The following is a 25,804-nucleotide window of genomic DNA, read 5'->3' as shown; positions in this document are numbered from 1 at the left end:
ATCCATGTTTTATTAGAACACTGTTAGGATTCTGGAATTCATTCCTTCTTTTCTCCTCTAAAGTTTTAGATATCTTTCAAAAATTTTCTGTGGAATCAAAGACTCTCTCATAAGATAGCTGGCACACTTTTCATTTGGAATAGTTCTGGAGCATAAGATCCACCAGAAAATTTTATGTTTCCAAATCAATACCTCAACAGAAAAACCTATGACTTGATCTTCCATTAAGCCAAATTAAAGAGGCAAGACTAACAGATCTAGGGTTTTTCTGTAAAGAGTCAGAGAATGGATATTTTATGCTATAAGGGCCACATGGTCTTCATTGTAACTATTCAACTCTGCCATTACAGCCATAAAAAATGGCTGGGCGTGGTAGCTCATGCCTGTAATCCCAGCAATTTGGGAGGCTGAGGAAGGAGGATTGCAAGTCCCAGGCCAACCTCAGCAACTTAGTGAGAACTTATCTCCTACCAAAAAAAAAAGTGTGTGTGTGTGTGTTTGTGTTACTGGAGATGTAGCTCAATGATAAAGTGCTCCTGGTTCAATCCCCAGTATTACAAAGAAAAGAAAATATGGTTAACGGATAAGACTAGTTGTGTTCCAATTGAACTTTACTTACGGACACTGAAATTTGAATTTCATATTATTTTTTATGAGTCACAAAATATTTTTCTTTTGAATGTTCCCCAACTATTCATGAAAGTAAAAATAGGCAGGGGACTGGAATTAGCTTGTGGGCTATACATGGCTGATTCTTGGTCTAGATTATTCAGATTTCTTGATGTGGGGGTCAAGGCAATATGACCATGACTAATTTCACTTCACTTGGGTATTGATAATCTTCTGGGCTGCCAATCTCAAAGAAGAATCCTCAAAGCTTTAGGATTATAGAAGTAATACCAATTCTAGTAGTATCTATACTCAAACTATAGAGCTTATGACTACTGATCTTCATCAATATCTATAGATGTGTATATTCAGGAAATATTTAAATCATATTGTCAGAAAAGCAGGGACTTGACAAATTTATTAGCTGGACCACTTTACATGCTTTCATGTCAGAGAGACCAGGACAAAATCTTGGCTCTGTTAATTACTAGTTGTGACCAGAGGTAAAATTACCTAATCATTAGAATTTAACTTGATTCTATGGACTCAGAAGGCATGTTTTCAATTGCATTTTTCAGGAAAAAAAAAAAAAGCTACATATCCCCTTGCTAGAAAAGCCTAGTCCACGGTGTAACATAAGGTTTAACTTCTGGTTTTAGACAAAACGCTACTTCTGTCTCTTCAAGTCCATTCCATCATAAAAATTTAACACACTGTGCAAAATTATACCTCCATACTACTGAATTCTACTTTCCCCTTATCCTCTATGGCTATTCTTTTCATAGGTTGCTAATGAAAATGAGAGTGGAAAGTATCCAGGCAATACATTCTTGTTGTCTTTCCATAGGTAAGTGTAATTTGGATACTTCTTCCAATTTATCAATGACAGGCATTCAGTTTTCTAGGAAAAAAGTCTAAATGACACAAAAGGAAGAATTAGAGGATTCATATGGCTTCATCTATGTTTAGAAAGTAGAGAATTTGAAGATAATGTTCATAGATTATTTTGCAGATATAATTTCTGTATATCTTGGACCTCAGTCCATTGCTTAAATTATATTAAGTAGAATATTAGCATAAGTAATATGTGCTATAACCTCTTTAATCATGAAAAATTTATTAGTTACTATACATGAAATAAAAGATTTCATCAATAGTGTTTCTGAACAGGCATCAGTTATAAATTTGCTAGTGTTGAATGCTAAGCAAAATACTGAAGCTATTAAAATATTAGTGTCTGGTTTTCTTTTTAAAATTTTTTTAACCTACTATTTACAGAATTCTGTGAGAATGCTGAAAGAAGTTATTTTGCAATATGTATGTTCCTCATATAAAATGATACTTGATGTTGGGTATACGGATTTATAAATATGTACAAATTAACAATATATTTGTACTACTACTACTCTGACCAATAACTGACACATGGAAGCCTTACATATACATAAAAGTTAGAAATTAAAACAAAATTTTAACTCTGAAAACAGTTAACAATTAATTTGTGTTTATAAAATTATACAAGAAAAAAAAGGTTTTGTGTTTAAAAGAACCTTCCATGGCCCACTAATAAAATAGTAATTTTAGTGGCAAAAAAAAAAAAAAAAAAAAAAATCCCCAAAACACAAAAATACAAGATAAATCAGATATATGTCTTGGGCAAATATCTGCAGACAGCCACCTTGAAAACAAATAGATAAACAAATGTACAATTTGTTCACTGAGCATAAAGTATTGCACAAGAGCAGTTTTATCTGAAAATTCAATTTTCAATAGTTCTGAACTTCAAAATGGTTCCCACATTTAGATAAAGTCATATTTTCTAAACAAGAAACATTAATATTCAGTAATACTGTTAGAACCTTATTTTACCCATTAACCATATTCCAGTAAACTTTATGGCAATGGAAAATCAGTGGTGAAGATTTGGCAAAGATTTTAAAAAAGGCAGATAAGATTGTAAAATATATATATGTGTATGTATATATATATATATATATATATATATATATATATATGAAACAGATAAATTCCATAAAATCCCTAATCATATGGCAACTGATCCCTTAAAGAAATCTGCAGTCTGGGTCACAGTGATGGTCAGACAGTGGTTGAGTGTGACTCTCTTCGTGGGGGCCGTTCCTTTTGAATCCTTCGGTTACTCTCTCTGGTCTCCAGCACACTGTCTTCTGTTTCACTCTCACTCTCGTCTGCCACAGTGGGGTCCAAAGACAATGGGCCTGATTTTCTGTGTGAGGGAAAACCAATGCCACTTTCCTGTAAGGAATTATCTACAAAATCTTCATCTGAGGAATGGAATGATTCATCGTCTCCTATTAAATGGTTGACAATGTGGATTCCATCAAAAGGAGGTTGGCCTGAGAAGCCCCTCTGGCCTTTTAGGCACCTGAGCTGTTAAAACAAAATTCAAATAAATTTACTCAAATGGAGGAAACACACACATAAGCCAATAAAATGAATATTTCATATTTAAGGAAAAAAATACCTTGATTTTTTTCTATTTGTAGACATAATAATAATTACCATTTTTTCCCCCAGCACTGGGGACTGAACCCAGGGCCTCATACATGCTAGGCAAGTGCTGTATCACTGAGCTACACTCCAGTTCTCCAAATCACCAATTTTTAAAAAAATACTTTGTTTTAGTTATAGTTGGACACAATACCTTTATTTTATTTTTATGGGATGCTGAGGGTCAAACCCAGGGAACTCATGTATGCCAGGCAAGCGTTCTACCACTGAGCCACAACCCCAGCCCCCAAATTACCAATTTTTGAGTGCCTTCTATGTGTTATGTAATAGGCACATAACTTACTTTGATCAAAGCACCACGACAGTCCTATGTGATAGATTTTATTGTCCTAATCCTATGGATTAGGAGATGGAGATTTATAGCTTGCTAAGGTCAGATAGCTAATAGAGTTTAGATTCAAACTATAATAGAAATAATATAAGTAACTCTTAAGTACCCATCACCTAACTTCAACAACCTACTCATCATGAACAATCTGATTACATTAGACCAGATTATTCTGAGATAAATCCCAGACATCCTATTAGTTCATTGTAAATATGCCACTGTATTTCTAGGAGATATGAACTTAAAGACCAAACTCTTAAAAATATCACATACTCTGTCTTGAGAGTATGTCTCCACAATTCTGTAAATGATGAAAATGATTTAGAAATCATTAAAATTTGCTAAGAGTCTCCATCCTGTTACAATACCCCAAAGACCACAACACTATCACTCACAGTTAGAGCAGGAAAGCTGCTTCCCACTCGGTGTTTCCTGCTACATGCGTGAATGCCAGTTATGGATAACATTTCTGCTTTCTCTCTCCCCTCCTCCCCAGGAGGAACTTCTCTCACCAGGGAGTAGGGGAGAGGAATGGCATGCATAACTCAGCTCTTATCCCTCCCTTTCCTTCTTTGGAGACCAGATTCTGTTCCTCTAACCCTGGAGTTTCACAGAACAGACCCTCTTTGAGGAGTTCAAATGCTATGTGTTATTGGGTGGGCAAGTCAGACTAATCCTAGAGTTCAGTATTGGAACAAATCCAAATCTAAACCACATTCTCCAAAAGGAGTTTTATCAGGATTAAAGGTGGTTTCTTTTCATCATCTGCCATGTCTTTGCCTAGATTCCCTCAAACCCCCAAACTCACCACCATGGATACTATTATTTCTACTAACATATAATTAAGAGACCAGTTCTGTCCTCAAGAGTTTATGTTCTAAATATAAAGTTTAATTGATATTTTTTCACTTGTTTCATTTCTCCCATACACCATGAACATTCTCCCACAACAAAGCAGAATTAAAAAAAAAAAAAAAAACTTAAAAAAAGTTAGCTACCAAATTATCTTGACTATTAAAGATCTTGCTAAAATATATTTCATGTCTCTTACCCTTATCATTATTATTAACCTTCATTCTTATTTCTCAGGGACAAAATCCTAGTCATTATCTTTCAAATCTTAAGATAAAGGCAATATGAAATATTCAGGAAATATTACATATACTTTCAAAACTAACGGTCTTGAGAGTAAAGACATTACAGTCTTGCCATAACACCTCCCAGCTTTCCTGACAGACTTCCAGAAGAAGTGAAGCAACCACAGTATTTCCCTGCTTGCATGTGACAACAGGACACAAGAGATGTTGGGGCTCAGTAGTACTGTGTGACCCAGGCAGACCCTCAGCTATAAAGAAACCCCGAACCAAGAGAACAAACTTATCGTGAAGTACAAAGAAATTGAAATACCACTCTTTTCTCCTAGGGAAACAAAGGATCTAAACTTGGAGTTGAATCTTTAGAAAAATGGCACAGAGCATCATGAAGACCTCCTTTCAAGGCTGTGATACCCATGGCATCATTACAACTGCCACGATCTGATGCAACATCCTATTCACCATATTGCAACACATGATTTATAGCTCCAAATGTTAAATTAAGTCAGTTAATCTCTTCCTTTCTCTTTTCCCCCTCTACTAAACACTTCTGAAGAAATATTGTGGAACACAGGCCTTCCTTATGTCTGGCTGTTATAAAGGAGCATGGCAGAGGAAACCCAACTTCCCAGTTGTTTGGAAAGCTGTACTTTTTCTTTGTTCTAACAGAATTATTGGAATTGAAACTAGGCAGTCTTGGGCTGGGGTTGTGGCTCAGTGGTGGAGCACTTGCCTATCATGTGTGAGGCACTGGGTTTGATTCTCAGCACATGTAAATAAATGAATAAAAAATAAAGGCCCATCAACAACTAAAAATACATATGAATAATTAAAAAAAAAAAAACAAATAGGCAGTCTTGGGGCTGGGGCTGTAGCTCAGTGGCAGAGTGCTTGCCTAGTACATGTGAAGCACTGGGTTCAATTCTTAGCACCACATTAAAAAAAAAAAGCAAATAAAATAATAAATGCTGTCCATCTACAACTTCAGAAGAAATTAAAAAACAAAAAACTAGGCAGTCTCTTGCCAGATGTAATTATAGAATATTGACTATAAGTTGAGGGATCATTTCCTTAACACCAAAGGAGATGCCTGATGCCTCTTTATTTGAGAACTGCTAATATAGCAAACTCAGAGGAATTTTTTGGTGAAAGAAAGAAAAGATGAAAGTAGGAGACTACCTGGTGAAACTGAAGCTATCCCTTGAACTCAGACATGTGCACACACTGGTTTTGGTGAGGGAGGAGGAGACATATATAGGCCCTGGAAGCAAGCACTTGGGCAGAGAGTTCCAGGGTACTGAGTATGGCCTAGAAAAGGATTGCATGGGCTTCAGAGAGGCATGTTCTCTGGAAGTCCTCATCTTGTGGAGGGGTTTGACTGGAAAAAGGCCAGAGGTGGACTGTCTAAAATACAGGGGTCCTGGATGCCTGAGAATACATATTGTACTGCTTATCCTTATTACCAGACTTTTAGAAGCTAACTGTATTTTAAAACAGACAATCTTCCCAACCCCTTCTCCCCCTCTCTTTCTTACATTTGAAACAAAGCCTTCATGCTATTAAGGACAGCAAACTCAGGTTAAGATATTTTATATAATCTACTGATCACCTGCATTAGAACTGAGGACATGTGTTAAAAATGTATACCCCTCTCCAGATTTAAGGAATCAAAATCCTGGGAGTGAAACCCCAGAATCCATATTTTACAAGCATCTCAGGAGATTCTGATACACTCTGAAGTTTGAGAATCATTGTGGGGATTGGGGATAAAGCTCAGTGGGTACAATGCTTGCCTTGCATGCATGAAGCCCTGGGTTTGATCCTCAGCACTGGGGAAGAAAAAACAAAACAACAGAATTACTGTGGTATATCCTTTGTTCAAACCAAATAGGGATGAGACAGTAAGGAGTTGATTTAGCTTAAATGGAACTCTTAATTATTCAGAACAAAAGTTTCTGAAGGATGAAAATCTGCTTCATGTGTGTCTGGTATACACAAGTGGATGCCATCTTTCTAGTAGCAAAACCAAGCTGTTCGGGGCCAACTTGACCACCTGGAAGTCAGCACAAGGAACACTTTGTTTAAATAATGTTCCTGGAACTTCCTCTTTCTGGCACAGAGGTAGGATTTAGGAATGTGTATGTTCAAAAAATCTGAATAATTTTGCTGCATATCCCAGGATAAGGATCCTTTCTCTTGGCAATGTTTTTTGTTTATTTTGTGGTTTTGTTTACCTCTTTTGGGTCAATTATGGGACTGAGAATCTGATAAAAGCTACTAACACTGTCTTAAAAAGAAAACACATAATTTAGCATACTATTTTGATGCTCATTGTCCATCCTAATTTTTAGATAAACACTCCAGGAATATCTTCATGACACTGAGCAACAACAAAAATTCTTTGTGAAATGCCAGTAAGATGTTCGTATCATTGAAAAGGAAAAAAATATGTTTCCAGGTGAAATTAGACATAGGTCCAAGAGTTGCCAAGAAAACACAGGCACCGGGACTCTGGAATTTTTAAGTAAAAGAATTTCTCTAAGAAAAGAATCTTGGGACACCCCAAAGGAGGGTCATAGCTAGACTGCCCTTCAATAAAGGCCATGGTCAATAAGTCCTACCCAAGGATTCAAAATTTCCTGTCAGCTTTTCAGTTCCCCAGCCTTGAAGTCTGAACAGAGAATAACATATTATCAGAGACTGGAGGTAGCATCTAAGAGAAGACAGGGGGAAAAAAAAAAAGACAACAAAGAGGAAAGAGACTATCTTGGGAGAAGAAAACAAAATTTTTTTTCCTTCCCCACAAAGACACTACGTACAAATAAACTAATGAATAACTGTCAAAACTGATCTTCATTATACTTAACTGTAACATTTATTTTTATTTATTTATTTTGTGGTACTGAGGATTGAACCCAGAGGCCCTCTAGTGCTGAGTCACATACCCAGCCCTTTTAATTTTGAGACAGGGGCTCATTATCATTATAACATTTTAATGTCTCTTTTAAGATAATTTTTCTAATTATACTTTTCAAAAAAAGTAAGAGTGGTCACTCTCCTTATTGTTTTTTAGCCTGCTTTTTCACTTACTAATATATCACAAACATTTCTCAGAATCAAAATCTGCGGGCTGCACAGTTTCTCATTTAGGACTGCAGCATCACCTGCTTAGCCAGTCCTCTTGCTGGGATATTTAGGTTTCCATCCTTCCTGTTATAAATAGTACTGCCACCAACATTTAAAAAAAAATTTGTTTTTTAGTTGCAGATGGACATAATATCTTTATTTATTTTTATGTGGTGCTGAGGATCAAACCCAGTGCTTCACATGTGCTAGGCAAGCGCTCTACCACTGAGCTACAACCTAGTCTGCCACCAACATTTTTGAAGACACAGCTCTGCAGAACTGCCTTGTTATTTAAGATGTACAACCAAAAGTATAGAACACAGCATAAAGGTTTCAACATTCTTAAGAACTTTGATTTCTTATGGATAAACTACCCTCCAGAAAGTTGGTAAGAATTCACATGCTGGAAACAAAGTTTTTTTTTTTCTTTCCATTTTTGTTAATCAGGCAAGTGAAAAATTTTAGTTTTTATTATAGAATATTTTTGAAAATACAGAGAATAGTTTAGCAAACCCCATGTTGCCATCATCCAGTTGTAACAATCATCAAATTATGGTCACTTTTGTTTTAGCATAACACATTGCCCTCCCAAACCTGGATTACTTAGAAGGAAATGAAAAAGGATTTTTGTGGTATAAGTACTGGGAATAGAACCCAGGGCCTGTGCATAATAAGCATAAGCCCTATTACCCACTGAGCTATATTCCCAGTTTAAAAAAAATTAATTTTAAATTATAACTTTGGCCTGTTGAACTGGAATTTTTTAAAAAAATTGTATTATATAACCTGAATTCATCCTTCAGATTCTTTTATCCCTAAACACAAGTGCATAAAACAAGCAAATTCAAGCTTATTATGTTAAAAACCATTGTTTCCTTTTAAGGAATGCCTTCTAGTGTCTATAACATCTTAAAATAACTTATTTTAGGTATTAATTAGACTTAAAAATTTCCAAACAACATGAGCAAGAGTCACAACTACCAGAGAGATGACCTCATTGGCAGTTCAACTCAGCAAGTCTCTCTGGAACCCTTACTTCTGTGAGAACCGTCTGTGATAGGTAGGGTGCCTAGGTAGGGTGTCCTTCTGGCTTTCCAATTATTTAGATCAGTAATTTATAAATTGTAGTATGCATAATGACCAACTGGGTTTATTATATTAAAGAATACAGATTCCTGAGCTATACTCTCAGACATCTGAATTTAACAGCTAGGACTGAAAAATTTATTATTATTTTATTTCTTTTTTTTTTTAAACTTCATTTTACTTATTTTTTTATGTGGTGCTGATGAGGATTGAACCCAGTGCTTTACACATGCTAGGCAAGCACTCTACCCCAGTCCCTGAGGGAATCTATTTTAAACAAGTAGCTGATTCTGAAGAGGAGAGTCCATAGATCCACTTTAAAAACATTGTTCTAAATAATGTGTACCTTTTTTGTGTGTATGCTAGGGATTGAAATCCAAATTTTCATAATAGGATCATATTAAAAACACACAAAAAAGGTACAGATAAATTTGGACTTAAACAATTTCTTGTTTATCACTGCCATCTTCATAATATCCATTTATATTTTAAATTTTGGCTTAAATGTGGATGGATACGCAACCAAGTAATATAAAGAATTATGAGGCCAACAAATATTACTTTTAAGATATGACCTACTCTTTGGGGTTTACAGACATTTTCACTGTTTAGCTTTAAGTCTGGGTCCAATGGGGTGTTTTAAGGGACTCATCACGGAAGGGTACCACCCAAGGTTAGATAATTCAACATGTCGGTCTACACTGAACTACAGAGCATGTGTGTATATAAAATAGGGTCAGAACCTTCCTTCCCTCCCACCTATTAAGTGTTAATCTTCAAGTTTTAATCTAAGGATTGACTTCATATCTAGATGATGAACTATATCCTTTAAAGATTAACATGTGCACCCTTAGCAGGCCTTGACAGAACTACTACTCAACAGTCAACTGAGAGAGAAATCTGGGTGACTGTATGTGTGTGGGGGCTGGGCTTGAAGAGGAGTTTGTCATAAAATATGAGTCAATTCAAATCTGGTACCTATGGTGCTACTTTTGATATTAAATTCCTCTAATATAGCTTAATACCTCTTGTCTGGCTAGAAATTTTAGGATGATTTTGCAATATCATTTTAAAATTTTATGTTTGAAATTTACCTGTTAAAGTGATCAGTATAACTAAAAAGAACCAATTATAAGAAATAAAGTAGCCAGTACCACCCAACATTTTAAAAACATTAGCATTACTACTCTGCCTACTGCTTCCTTCAGATCTAGGCTCTCTCATTAAACAATTGAAAGGTTTTATGCAACTGTGCTCCAGTTTCAGATAGGTGTCAGAAGACTATCTCCAGGGAAGTTCAGGAGCTTTAAAACCTATAGACACATGAAAACATAAATTGATATATACCCCTTTTAAGAGCAGAGCCCTTTCTAAGACTTTGTACAAGATCTATTCTCTTTGAATTACTGAGTCTGTTCTAATTATTCTTTCTGGTTAGAAATCATCACACACTGTCATACATCTGAAATGTCTCTTAAGGTAGATGAAACATGTGCTTAAAAATGGAGGCCAAAGGGAATGGCAGGTCTGAGGAACTGTTAGGCAGTATAATATTAGTGTGTTAAGCTGATGGGAATGGGAGGGGTGACATGGAGGAATCCCAAATGAGTATTGCTGTGTGAAAGCAGTTTATCCAAAGTGCTATAGTGTATGATTACAACTATATGACATTCTGTAAAAGGCAAAATTATAAAACAGTAAGTAAACCAGTGATTGCCAGGGGGTTTAAGAGGAGAGGAGGCATGAATAGATGGAGTAAAGAGAATTGCTCGGCAGTGAACTATTCTGTCTACTATTGTAAGGGTAGACGTTGTACATTTGTCAAAACACAGATGTATGACACAAAGAGTGAAGTCTATTGTAAACTATGGGCTTCAGTTAATAATAATGTACCAATATTGCTTCTTTGATTGTAACCTATACATCAAACAAGCATAAGAAGGTAACAGGGGAGGGGTTGAGGTTGTGGTTCAGTGGTAGAGTGCTTGCCTAGCGTGTGTGAGGCACTGGGTTTTTTTTTTTTTTTTTTTGGCTGTGCTGGGGATTGAACCCAGGGCCTTGTGCTTGCAAGGCAAGCACTCTACCAACTGAGCCATATCCCCAGCCCAAGGCACTGGGTTTGATTCTCAACACTGCATACAAATAAATGAATAAAATAAAGATCCATCAACATCTAAATATATATATATATATATATATATATATATATATATATATATATATATATGAAATCAACAGGGGAAAGTAGAGGAAGATATTTAGGGGGTGTTTAAGAACTCTGTACTTTCCATTAATTTTTTTGAAAACCTAAGACTGTCTCCCAAGACAAAATCTACTGATTAAAAATTAGATGTTCTATATTGTTTTCCTATGGCCACAATGCTCTAATGTCAAAATGCTTGAAAAAATTGAGAATATGTCTGCTTCAATACTTTGTTTAGACTCCCTCCTCTCCCCACTTTTTTAAAGGGATAAAACATAAAGTGTACAGATTTTAAGTGAACAAGTTGATAAATTTATATATATATGTCTCCATAAACTATCACCCGTATCAAGATATAGAATGTTTCTAGCATCCCAAAAGGTTTCTGTGTCCTCTGTTCATCCAGGGATTACCCTACAGTCCTCCAAAGGTAACCACTATTCTGATGTCTATCACTATAAAATTGTTTAAAGGATCACATGAATGCACTTGTGTCTGGTTCCTGTTATGCATGTCTGTGATTCATCAATGCTAGCCTTTAGAGTAGTAGGTTCACTTCTCCAGTGTGTCCTAGTATTCAATATGTGAATACACATCACAATTTGCCCATTTCACTGCCAATGGCCATCTGAGTGATTTCCAGTCTATGATGTACCCAGGAGTGTAACTGGTGGGTCACAAAAAATATATATTTTAAACTTTAGGAGATACTGCCAAACCTTCTTCCTAAGTGTTTGTAATAATAGGCTCCTTAATGTTTGCAAAAGATCTTTTGCCTTACTGTCTGTCGGGTTTTTGGTTGTCAAAGCAAATTCATAGTTCCTTAACTGACAGTAATTAATAACTTCATGAATTTAATAGAAAATACAACACTGAAATTTTCAGCTATCCAATCATGTTAGCTAAGATGTGGAATACAGTCAGGTGCAGTGGTACATGCCTATAATTCCAGCAGCTCAGGAGGTTGAGGCAGGAGGATCTTGCCTCAAAGCCAGACTCAGCAACTTAGGCCCTAAGGAACTCAGTGAATCCCTGTCTCTAAATAAACGACCAAAAATCAGCTGGGGATGTGGTTCAGTGGTTAAGTGCCCTTGAGTTCAATCCCTGGTACCACCAAAAAAAAAAAAAAAAAAAAAAAAAAAAAGATGTGGAATACATCGTTGGTTGGAGCATAAATTGGTGCAAGCACTTTGCAAAATGGCTTGGCAGTAACTACTAAATATCTAAATACCCTATACCTAGAACAACCATGTATTTTGGCTTGTGACAGTTCAGGTTTATGCCTGGTGTCACAGAAAAATTTACCCATAATGTCCTAATGTCATTCTCAAAAGTATTCTAGTTTGAACAATAAATTATAATGGTCCCTAGGCAATTTCATCAGTAAGTATGTGAACAACAGAAATAAATATAATGTACCAAAATATTTTTAAAAGAATTCTTAATAGTTTTATTAATAAACTCAAATGTCTATAAATAGAATGAATAAATGACAATATATTCATGCAATGAGATACTATTAGAGAATAACAAAGATGATCAGACTACAGCAGCATGAAACATGTCTAAGTCTCAAAAGAAGACAAACATGAATACTTCATTCTATATAATTTTGTTAGCATAAGGTGAAAACCTGGGTAGACCTAATTTGTGATGCCAGAAGTCTGAACAATGAGGAAATGAGAGGAGAACCAGAAGTGGGAGAAGTGATGAAGGGCTTCTGAAATCTGATAATGTTCTAGTTCTTAATCTGTACGGTAGTTAAATAAACATGCTTATCTTTGTGTTAATTCCTGACGCTGGACACTTATCACTATTGTGACAGTAGTAAAATATGAACTAGAACAAACCCCTCAAATAATCCAGCCACCACCACCACTACTACCACCATCACATGCTCCTGAGCTGGGGACAGTGGTGCACACATGTAGCTCTAGCTGCTCTAGAGGTTGAGGCAAGAGGATCATTTGAGCCCAGGAGTTTGAAATCAGCCTGGGCAACAAAGGGAGACCCATTTCAAAAAACAACAAAAACAAAAAACCAAAAAATGGTTTCCTTTACTTCCCAAAGTGTTACTGTTTTCTATTACTGTTGTTGTTACTGTTTTCCATTATTATTCTGATATTTAGTTTAAAATGTAAGCATTTTTGCAAAACACTGGTAAATAATAATATATAAGACTCTAATAACATATTAGTTCTTACCTGATGTAGACTGCTTCATCATGTTATGCATTAAGAAACAGTAAAAAAAATAGTTTATTTAAGTAATATTTAAGATATATGTGACACATTCATCACAACTTTAAAAGGTTGATTAAAAACTTAGCCTTGACTATCAACAAGAGATAAGATTTTAGGATTTCTCTGCATGTGTTAAACAATGCTGCCCCCAAAAGCATTTAGTAATGAGAAAAGGAAAGTGAGAAGTTAAGATTATTATATAACTTACAAACAACAAAGTACAAATGTATAGTTAATAAGAAAACAGGAAACTGTCATGTTCATAGTCTGATGAATGTAGGTTTTGACAGGAAACAGCAGTTTCTAACTGTATGATAGTAAAAATTCAAATCCTAAAAGAATACTATTAAAATCATTCCACTTATATCATATAGTAATCAGTATTGAAATTTAAAGCAAGGAGAATCTGTAGGGATGAATTCAATACTTGTTAAGGATATGTAAGTATTTAAAATTTTTTCATTAGTCTCCTTTATTAACTAAGACAGGTCTTTTTTTTTGTGAAATAAACTAAGTGTCATAGTTTGAGAGTTTTGAAGTTTCTAAATATAGGTTCTTAATAAATAACAGAAATCTGTGCTGAGAAAATGTGATCACCGGGCAAGTGTCCATGTGGACAGAGGAGATAACATGTTCTGTATGTGTTTGCTTTCCTATAGCACATTACAAGATACTGGTAACTTGAAAAAAGGTTCACTTTTACATTCAATTTTAAAGATACAAGGTATCCTTTTTTCAATTTTAACATTTGAGGGCAATGGATTTAATAAACACACACATATAAATTATGTACAAATTTATATATATATATAATTTATATATATATATATATTTCTTTTTTTTTTTCAGGGTTCAGTATGGAACTCAAGGGGCTAGGGGTGTAGCTCAGAGGTAGAGTGCTTACTTGACAATTACAAGGTCCTGTGGTTCAGTCTCCAGCACTGAAAAAAAAGAGGAGCAAACTCAAGGCCTTGTATGTGCAGGCAAGTACTCTGCCACTGGGCTAAATCCCCCAATCCCAAACCCCCCAATCCCAATATTTTAATAAATTTTTAAAACTCACATTTTTAGAAGCACTGAAAAATATGTATCTACATTAGTAAGTGAAAAAGGAAGAGAGGAAAGTTTGGAATTAAAACTCATACTGTACACTTGTTATATTTATATGATGCTTTGCAGTTAAAAGTGCTTCCATGCATATATATTTTCTTCATGACTTTTTTTTTTTTTTAAGTTAAAATTTTCCCCCTGTGTTTGATTGGAGGTTGCACTATGCAGACAACTACCATGTTCTGAGATTCAAAAGAATAAGAGGAAGAACTGCAATGGGTATTTTGAAAGACAATCAATCCACAACAAAGTGGAAAAAGTCATCCACACACCAAAAAAACCCCTAACCAAATGAACTTTGATCACTACTAGACAGGCTTTAAAACACTGAAGTGAGTCATGTGATACCAAGTGAACTGCAAAACAGTTGCAGTAAGTTTCCAAGACTGAGTCATATCAGATTATAAAGATCCTACTTGTACATTTGCGTCTGTACAATCAATCTTTGTAAAACATAGAGCTTTGGCTTTTTAAGTTAAATGAAACATTTCTGTAAGTGATGTACAAGATAAAAAATTTAAAATAATTGTACATTATATGAGAAGGTGGACATAAAGTCCAATAATCATGTAGATATTTATTTCTAAGTTCTAGGCTTTACTTTTTCCTCCTCCACCCCACCCCCAGTATGGCCAGTAATTTTGTTAAGATTTCTTACAAGATACCTTTAATAGTTTTATCAGTCTTCAAAATTTTAAATAAATGTAAATAGAAAATAAGCTAAATTTTCCTTAATTATCAGCTTTTTAAAAACTGAACTGTAAATATGACAAAGACTAAAACTAGCAAAAGCACGCAAACCAAAAGATTTCCAGAGAATAAGAACAGGAAACCAATATAAGTGATCATCTGGAGGTCATGACTTCTCCATTACTGTATGTCAAAATTCCAATCTACAGTACTAAAAAATTATAATATATTAAGATGTTCAAGAATAATGCTGAAATACTTAAATAGGTTAAAGTAAAAAAAGTTTCAGCATTATCAAAATATATCACTAAAAAGGAACATTTAAAATTTAATAGATTTTTATGTAAAATGTATAAATGCAATAGTTAAAACCCACATTTTTAGAAGCAATGAAAAAATATATACCTACTTTAATAAGTGGAAAAGGTGGAAAGGAAAGACTGGAATTAAAGAAACTTATACAATATACCTGTTACCAGAGCAGGAGAGTAGGGGTATTTACAGAGAATTCTTAGTCTTTCTATAGTGCATACTTAGATCTACCCAGTATTCTGGGCAAACAAAATGAAACTGCCACTGAATGTCTTCTTCCTGGCAGCTGACACATCTCGATAAGACTGAAACCATTAACATTATTTAGATGACACTCTAATGTCAATGGTGATTAGGGTAGGAATATATGAGGTTCTATGTAAATTTATGACCAATTACAGGAAATAAATCACTTCACACTTGTTTCACTCTGAATTTTTAAAGCTACATCAAAGTACCATGTAGATTGCATTTGATTTAACCTTTAGCTGAAGCACTTAAAAAACTCAAACGGTTAGCAAAATACCCCCGCAAAAAGGAAGTATTTCTTTTCTCTATGGATTAATTTGTTAAGAGGAATATTTGTTCTCCAAAGCTATATAATGGTTCTTACCAGTCCATTCAATCACTTAACCACATGTTCACTAAGTTCTTAAGTGACAACTACTGTCTTAGATGATGGAAAGACAAACAAAAATAATGGCAAGGCTCCTGCCCTTAGTGAGTTAAAAATCTGGAGAGAAAGATAGCAAGGAAACAGCTAGTTCCATGAGGACATATTAAGAGCTAAGTAAACCTGCAAGAGAAGCAATGCACTGCCTAGAGGAGAGAATTCTTTGAGAATAAGTAATATGCTGCTGCTTGAATTGAGTCTTAAAGGATAAGCAGGTATGGGGAGGGCAAATCCAGGCACAGGTGGCATGTCGAAAGGTCCAGAGGCCCAAGAACTATTAAAAAAATATGCTGGGAAACTGCAGGTGGTTTGGTGTGGCTGGATTAAGGTCTCAAGCTCAGATATGAAATTTAAGGAAAGCAGGGCCTGAACTATGAAGAATCTGCTATGCTCAAGAATTAGAACTTGATCATGAAGGCCATGGGGAAGCTACTAAAGTAGGGAATAGTGCCATTAGATTTATCTAATCACTTATAATACTACATTTTATAATGTATAAGTATTTTGTGGTGCTGGGGATCAAACCCAGGGCTCATGTATGCAAGGCAGGCACTCTCCCAACCAAGCTGTATCCCCTGTCTGTGTGTTTTGTGGTATAGTTGACACTGATTTAGGGTTGGGATGTAGCTCAGTGTTACAGGGCATGCCTAACATGTGCAAAGTCCTAGGGTTTGATCCCCAGCATCACACACACAAACACACATATACTTAGATCTTATTACGTTCCAGGCACTGTTACAAGTGCTTTTCCAGTATTCATATATTTAATCTTATCAACAACTCCCATGAGATAATTGAGGAACAAAAAGGCTAACTAATCTACCCACAGCAATACAGCTAGAGCGTGGACACTGGGTGTTTAATATATACCAGGCACAGTCCCAAGGTCCCATACTATCCAGACAGACACAAACTACCAGAGCATTTACAAAGAACAGGAATGTGGGCTGGTAAACAAAGTTAACAGAAAATCAACTTCTATTTGTCTAATTAAAAATGCTGTATTACAACTGCTAAGTACCATTTGTCATTTAGTAGCTCAATAATAGTGATTAAATATTTTAGGCATCAGAATATTAAGGCAATCTGAAAAAATTATGAGCTCATTCCCCAAAAGATGCATGGTTATACACTAATTATCTGTAACACTTTAACAGATCCCATCCATGGGTCCCAGGTTAGAAACTCTCTAGAAAACAGAGTATGAATTGTTTAAAAATGTCTTTATTGAGATATAATTAACATCCCACACAATTTACCTATTTAGAATGTATAACTGAATGGTTTTTGGTATTTCCATAGAATTGTGCAACCATTACCAGAATCAATCTTAGGATATTTTCATTACCCCAAAAGAAATAGTACACATCTTAGCTGTCATCCTCTCATCTTCCCACCTCTTTCTGGACCCCAGGTAACCACTAATTTACATTTTGTCTCTACAGATTTTCCTATTCTGAACATTTCATACAAATGCTATCATACATCATGGGGCCCTTTGTGACTGATTTCTTGCACTTATCACTTATGCTGTAGCATATAACAGTACTTCATCCTTTTTTAATGCATAATAATATTCCATCATATGGATATACCACATTTTATTTATTTGTCAACAGACTGATATCTGGGTTGTTTTCACATTTTGGTTAGTATGAATATTTATGCACAAGTTTAGTGTGGACATGATTTCATTTCTTGTAGGTATACCTAGGAGTGGAATTGCTGGGTCATATGGTAACCATATATTTAATAACATGAGGAACTGCCACACTGTTTTCCAAAGTATCTGTACCATTTACATTCCCACCAGCTATGTATAAGATTTGGAATTCTCCACATCCTTGCCAACTCTTCTCATCTGTTTGGTTATAAGCCATCTGAGGAAGTGTAAAGTGGCACTTTTGATTTACATTTCCCAATGGTTAATGATGTTGAACATATTTTCTCGTGCTTACTTGCCATTTCTTTGTATATATTGGAAAACAGTCACTGAGATCCTTTGCCCATTTAATAATTGGGTTATTTATCTTTTCATATTGAGTTTTTTTGGGGGGAGTACTAGGAATTGAACCAAGGGGTGCTTTGTCTCTAAACTACATCCCCAGTTCTTTTTATTTATTTTGAGATGGGGGTCTCACTAAGTTGCTGAGCTGGCCTTGAACTTCCGAATCCTTCTGCCTCAGCCTCCTGAGTTGCTGGGATTAGAGGTATGTGCTATTGCATTTGGTTCCCTTGTATTTAACTTCAAGAGTTCAAAGAAAATATACTCTAGATTCAAGTCCCTTATTAGATAAATGTTTATTATTATTAATTTATTTATTTATTTTGGTACTGGGGATTGAACTGGGGTGCTTTACCACTCAGTCACATCCCTAGTCCTTTTTATTTTTTTAAATTTTGAGACAGTCTCACTAAGTTGCTTAGGGCCTCACTAATTTGCTGAGGCTAGTCTTGAACTTGCAATCCTACCTCCCACATCGCTGGGATTACAGGCACGTTCCACCACCTGTGGCTAAATGTTTAAATTTTTACCTTCAATTATATAGGTTGTCTTTTTACTTTTTTTTTTTTTTTTGTGGTGCTGGGGATTGAACCCAGGGCCTTGTACTTGTGAGGCAAGCACTCTACCAACTGAGCCACATCCCCAGCCCTCTTTTTACTTTCTTGATGGTGTTCTTTGAAGCACAACATTTTTACAATATGGTGATATTCAGTTTACCAGTTTTCTTCTATATTTCTGTGCTTCTGGTGTCATATCTAAGAATTTGTAAATGTTTCATTTCCTTGTCCTATCAAACAAAGGTTTAATTTAGAAGTCAACTACTTTGTCATAGTGCTCCCAGAAGAAAGCCTGAAAACCATTCTAGTAAATAAACTAAGCTGCTGGGGTTTAAAAAAATATACTGATAGAGTATATTTAAAAATCAGAAGTCAAATATTTGATAAGGTAAATATATTTAGAAAATATAAAGAACTCTCAGAATTCAATTATAAAAAGACAACCCAATTTTAAAAATAACCCAATTAAAAATGGGCAAAGAATTTAAATAGACATTTTCCTAAAAAAGATATAAATGGGGCTGGGGAGATAGCTCAGTTGGTAAAGTGCTTGCCTTGATAAGCACAGGGCCCTGGGTTTGACCCCCAGCACCGCAAAAAAAAAAAAAAAAAAAAAAGATATAAATGGCCAGGCAGGCTTATGAAAAGATACTCAACATCATTAGTCATCAGAAGAATGCACATTAACACCACAGTGAGATGCCACTTCATACTTACTAGGATGCTACCGTCAAAAGATAAAACAACTAATGTTAGCAAGGATGTGGAGAAATCGGAAGCCTTGCATCCAGCTGAAGGAATGTAATATGGTACAATCGCTTTGGAAAACAGTATGGCAGTTCCTCAAATAGTTAAGGAGGGTTGTCATATGACCCAACAATTCTACTATTTACTATTAAGTATATACTCAGATAAATGAAAGCACATGTTCATATAGTAGTCTGTACATGAATGCTTATAGTAGCATTATTTATGATAGTGAAAAAAGTGGGGATGGGGCTGAGGTTGTGGCTTAATGGTAGAGCGCTTGCCTCACATGCATGAGGCACTGGGTTCAATTCTCAGCACCGCATATAAATAAATTAGTAAAATAAAGGTCCATGAACGACTGAGGAAAAATTAAAAAAAAAAAAAAGTGGGGATAAGCAAAGTCTACAGGTAGTGAATGGATGAAATGTGACATATTCATAATATGGAATATTATTAGGGAATAAAAAGCAACAAGGTATAGATACACGTTACCATATGAACAAACCTTGCAAATTTTATGCTAAGTGGAAGAAGTCAGTCACAGAAGACCACAAATTGTATGATTCCCTTCATACTAGATTTCCAGGATAGGGAAATCTGTAGAGAAAGAAAGCAGATTAGAGAGCGAGGGTGGAGGCTTAGAGATCATGGGCAGTGACTGCTAAGGATTTCATTTTGGAGTGATAAAAATGTTTTAGAATTGATTGTGATGATGACTGCATAAATCTGTGCATATAGTAAAAACCATTGAATGTAAACTTTTAAAGTTTACATATTCTATCAAATATGGCTCTCTTAATAAAGCAGTCAGCATAAAATCAGGCAGCCATTTTGTATATGTTTCCAATGGAGATGTGGTCAGATTAAAAATAAGTAATTTTCTACTCAGGAAATGTAGAAATAACTGTTAAGTGATAATAAAATACTCGCCAACAATGTAAATCTTCTACATCAATTTTTTTCCCTCAATAGAAGAGAAATGGTGGCTACATACTGTAACATAATTTTAAACAGGCAGAAAATATTTGCAATAAAAAGTTTTATATTTATATATTAATAACAAAAAATTCAATATAAAATATAAATTTTGCTTAAATATAAAAATAATAAATAGCTAATTTAAAAGACTAAACTTTCCAAATAACAATGCCATATTGGTATGTACATGGTAAGTAATGTACTTGTCAAGTACTTTTTGGCTGCTAATCACTGCATAAATGTATGCAACTGGTCTGCAAAGCATTTTGTGGTAATGTTAAATTTTGCTTATACTAATTATTTATTCCTTTCTTTTCTTCTTTTCTTTCTTTTTTTGGGGGGGGGTGCTGGGGATTGAACCCAGTACCTTTTGCATGTAAGGCAAGTACTCTATCAACTGAGCTATATCCCAGCCCCTATTTATTCCTTTCTAAGAACCTTTAATACTTTAAAGTACTAAGTAAAAGGAGATGAGTTAATTTGTAGTATTCATTTTCCCAGAAACCAACTCCCAATAGAAAAGTAATTTTTAAAACATATTATACACATATATTGTCACACACCCACACTATTTTGTCACTGAACACAAAATAAGCTTTCAGTATCCCTTTCTTCCTTATCCTGAGGTGCTTACAGGCTGCTCAGTTAAGATTGGGCACTTGCAAACCACATGACCTCATGAATGCTATCTTATCATATCACAGGTTCCTCAGACTGACCACAACAACTTAAATCAGACAGGCACAAAGTCTTTGACACGTCCTATTGGTATGACATTTTCAGCTATCCCACTTGTGGGGAGAGAAAATCTGATTATCTCATGTCCAACTGTTATTGTGAGATATGATACATGAAAAGCACATGATTTACTGCACTGAAGATTTCAACCACAGTTTAAAATTTTTAGTTTTTGTAAATCTGAGAGAACTACTTATTATTCTTTTTTTAAAAAAATCAATTCTCTTTTAATTGACACTTAGCAAATTAGTGGAGCACATTTTCAAATGTTCTAAGTTTGAAAACCTGTCAATATGCCATTGTTTCTTTCAAAAACTAGCATTTAAAAATTGACTATTTGATCTAAAGGAAGATGGAAGAAATTCAAAAAGTGAATACTCAAGCCTTGAACCTGAGTACCTGAATAAGATCATGAGATTCTAAAACGCAGTTCATTTTAGCATCCCCTATTGAGTTGAATGCAAACGTAAAGCACATCCTATTAGTGTCATTCTAAACGTTGACAAATAAGTCCAGTACAGTGTGGCACACTTTTTTAACACCAGCTACTCAGAAGGCTGGGGAGGGAGAATTGTAAGTTTAAGAGCAGCCTCAGTCACTTAGCAAGACCCTGCCTCAAAACAAAAAATAAAGAAAAGGGTTGAGGATATAGCTCAGGTAGAACACATGATGTGCAAGAACCAGCATGTATGTGATTTGATACATATCTCAGCTTTAGGTATTGCTATAGATCAGATCTTAAGTGTCCTCCACAAATCCATGAACTAAATTGGGAGGTGGTGGGAACTTTAAGAGATGGAGCCTAGTGGGAGGTCTTTAGGTCATTGGGGAATACCCTGGAAAGGGACTGTGGGACACAGACACTTCCTTACTTGTTTGCTTCCCAGCCATGAGGTAAGCAGTTTGTTCCACCATATGTTCCCACTGTGATATGCTGCCTTGGCACAGGCCCAAAAGTATCAGGATCAACCAATCAAGAACAGAAATCTCCAAAACTGTAAGCCCCCCAAAACCTTCTTTATGTTTATTATCTCAGTCTTTTTATTACAGTGTAGAAAGTAAAACAAGTACTGCATTCCAGACATAAAAAATTATAAATAGTACAACAGTTAAAAATGCATTTTTAAAACATAAATGAAAATTTTAAGGTCTATAAAGACTACTGAACATTTAATGGAAGGGTCTTAAAGTAATTTAAGGAGTACAAATAGGACCTTTCATTATCTACATGGCACTTTTGGGCAGCAAAGAAGAACTATTTATTTGCCCTCAGGCTTGTGTGAACTCCTGCATGATTCTTTATATTCTCTAATTAAAGAAAGGACAAATTCAATAATAAAGGGAATAATTTCTTTTTATTAAGAAGTGGCCATTATGGGAAAACTGCCACTTTCTACTGTAAAAAAAACATGTGAATGTTTGTATGGCTGCATACAAACATTAAAAATTAAAAGTTTAACCATCAGTAGCCATCAGTACAAATAAAAATCACCACCATTTAAAAAATTCTTATTTCTGCCTCTGAAGCACACTGCTGCTATCAATGCAGTTGTGGGTAAGAATGTTAATACTATTCTTGGGACCACTCTGTAATCTAAATAACACACCTGGAGTTTTGCAATATCCAAAAGAAAATGAAGACTGGTAGAAATAGGCAATATAGAGTAGGCATACAGTTTAAAAAAGTAAAAATAAAAAGACAGCATCATTCAGCATAAAATAAAGAAAAAATAAGCTATTTCTGAATACAGGATAATCAAATGATCATGTTCTTTTTTACCTTGAACATTTTATTTTATTTTAATTCTTAGATGAAGATCAGTGTTTGGTGAGTCTTTTAAAAGCATTTTATAAAAAAAAACTTTTCAAGTTCCAACAATCTTATTAATTACTTTTAAACTGACAAATACAAGGATAAAGAAAAAATATTAAAGAATACAAAAGGGCACACTGTTTTTTGATTATTATAATGTCTCGTATTTCAAAAATATCACTTTAATAATGATGTTAGTACAAATATTATAAAAGTTATATTATGCATATTTAGGGCATTGAAAGTACTTTTTGGTAGGTATTTAATTAAACCTATAGATCAGGTGTACACAAATAGAGTTACCAGAATTTTTAAATACTGAAGTGCTTACCTAAACATTTTTTAAAGACAAATTTCAATTAAGGCTTTGGATTTTCTTTATTTACTCAAATTCCTAATTGCCTACTTAGCTGGCAGAAATAATAACAGAAGATTCCTGAGACATATAATGACTGAACTTAAAAAACTATCTCAACAAAGTAGACAAGATGGTTGAAGGCCTTCTGGATACTGAAAACCAATGAAATGACCATTCCTATGAAGAAAGTTGTTATCCACCTTGGTTGTTGTTGCTCCATCCTACCGTAGTCAATGAAAGATTAGATCATTCCTTCTCTCGAGTTCTTATATCAATCAATCTCTGAAAAATGGTTTTTAGGTTTCCAACTTCATTTAGAAAACAAAAATTTAGCCCATAGAAAAAGGACTTTCTGTTCCAGATGTTGGTGGTAGCATCTGATTCTGGAGGGGTATCTCTGAATCTAGGACCCTACCCTGCACCTTGCAGCTTCCTGTGTCCTGCTGCTGGAAGGAGTAGGGATGGTCTCTAGGCCCTGCAGGCAGATAAGCATCTGGGCCATCCACCTAAACCACCTGAGGCCCACAAAGCATGTATCCTCTGTGAGTATGTACTAGTTGTTGACATCTCCTGTGTACTCAATGGTTCCTTTAAGAACAAGATGGAGGAGCAGATTCCATTGGGTTTAAGGCATTCCTGAAATGTCACCCAGATATCTGGTTGAAACATCTGGAAAGGTCCAAGATGCTCTCCTTTTTCTTCTTCTTTTTGTCTGCCATCTCGCTATGACCCAAGGTCAGAAATCTTAAGTTTATTCTTCAGAAGGATCAGGGACATTTAAAATCTAATTAAGGGGCTGTGGTTGTGGCTCAGTGGTACAGCATTTGCCTAGCATGTGTTGTGTGGGGCACTGGGTTCGATTCTCAGCACTACATAAATGAATAAATGAAATAAAGCTATAAAAATACAATAATGTTAAAAAAATCTAATTAAAATAACTATGCAGAAATGCTCTCTTCCTGAAAGCTCCTCCTATGATTCCTTTACCTCTACTTCTTTGGTTTTCCTCCAACTCCAGTGATGGTTTTGGTCTCCTTTGCTTGTTCTCTTTAGGTTAGGAGTGCCTCAGAACTTGCTCCAGGAACCCCTTTCTCTTTATATACAAATGTTTTTCCCCTCCAATGGCAATGACTACTACATCTTTTGAGATAACTGCCAGAGTTGTTTAATCTTAATTAGTAATTTTAATTTTTTAAAAAAGAATAAACAGAATATTAAGGGTATAAGGAAGGATATAGATTGTAGTGGCATTATAAATTTGCATAATTTTTTTTTGGAAAGCAATATCCACAGCCTGATATCTTCATTTAAATGTTTAAGAGAATCTCAACCTTAACATAAACAAAATGGAACTCTGACCATCTACCTTTTCTAATATCACTCAAAATGGCACCAACCCCCGCACTTACTAGAAGAAAAGGTAGACCCAATTCTCTACCACATAGGCTTAGGAACTTTCTTAATAAGACTCCTAGAGTGCAAGAAGTAAAATCAAGAATCAGTAAATGGGATGTTACTAAAAAGCTTCTTCACAGCAAAGGAAACAACCAAGACTGTGAAGAAAGAGCCTACAGAATGAGAGAAAATCTTCACCAACTGTACCTCAGATAGAGCATTAATCTCGAGGATATGTAAAGAACTCAAAAAACACAACCCCAGGGGCTGGGGTTGTGGCTCAGTGGTAGAGCGCTTGCACAGCAAGTGTGAGGCCCTGGATTTGATCCTCAGTGATACATAACAAATAAAATAAAAGTACTGTGTCACAACTATTTTTTTTTTTGAAAACAACAATAAAAAACTTAACACCAAAAGAATCAAATAACCCAATCAATAAAAGGAACTGAAAATATAGTCAACAAATATATGAAAAAATATTCAACATCTATAGCAATTGGAGAAATGCAAATTAAAACTACACTGAGATTCCATCTTATTCCAGCTAGAATGGCAATTATCAAGAATACAAGTAATGATAAATGTTGGTGAGGATGTGAAGGAAACTGGTGCAACCACTCTGGAAAGCAGTATGGGAATTCCTTAGAAAATTTGGAATGGAACCACCATATGACCCCCTTATCCCATTCCTCATTTTATACCCAAAGGACTTAAAATCAGCATACTACAGTGACATAGCCACATCAATGTTTACAGCAGCTCAATTAACAATAGCTAAGGTAGGGAATCACCTAGGTGAATGGATAAAAATATGTGGTATATATACTCAATGGAATATTACTCAGCCATAAGAAAGAATGAAATTATGGTATTTGCTGGTAAATGGATGGAACTAGAGAATATGCTAAGTGAAATAAGACAGTCCCAAAAAAACCAAAGGTTGAATGTTTTCTCTGATGTGTGGATGGTAACCCACAACAAAGAAGGATAGGGAGGGGAAGATTAGAAGTTCACTGATTAGACAAAGGGGAATTAAGGGAAGTGGGGGATGAGAATAGGAAATACAGTAAATAAATTGGACATAACTTTCCTATCCTTATATATGAACACATGATCAGTGTAACCACATCATGTACAACAAGAAGAATGGGATCCCAATTAGAATGTTATATTCCATGTATGCAAT

At 35.1% G+C, this 25,804-nt stretch overlaps 1 protein-coding gene and 1 non-coding gene across 9 annotated transcripts in view; both read right to left on the bottom strand.

The window, feature by feature from the left end:
- Positions 1-2,209: 2,209 nt before the first annotated feature.
- Positions 2,210-25,804, bottom strand: part of Evi5 (ecotropic viral integration site 5) — a 217,239-nt gene continuing 193,644 nt past the window's right edge. For all 8 annotated transcript variants that reach the window (XM_047549565.1, XM_047549555.1, XM_047549599.1 and 5 more), the window contains one exon: positions 2,210-3,018. In XM_047549565.1, coding sequence (XP_047405521.1) covers positions 2,707-3,018 — 312 coding nt within the window. In that variant the 3' untranslated portion in view covers positions 2,210-2,706. The remainder of the gene's footprint in view (positions 3,019-25,804) is intronic.
- On the bottom strand, positions 10,823-10,899 carry Trnaa-ugc (transfer RNA alanine (anticodon UGC)). Its single transcript has one exon. It is a non-coding gene; the product is annotated as a tRNA-Ala (tRNA).

This window comes from Sciurus carolinensis, chromosome 1 (genome assembly GCF_902686445.1).
Source record: "Sciurus carolinensis chromosome 1, mSciCar1.2, whole genome shotgun sequence".
NCBI lineage: Eukaryota > Metazoa > Chordata > Mammalia > Rodentia > Sciuridae > Sciurus > Sciurus carolinensis.
Note: the sequence above shows the minus strand (reverse complement) of the source record. Positions and strands in the feature narration are given on the sequence as shown.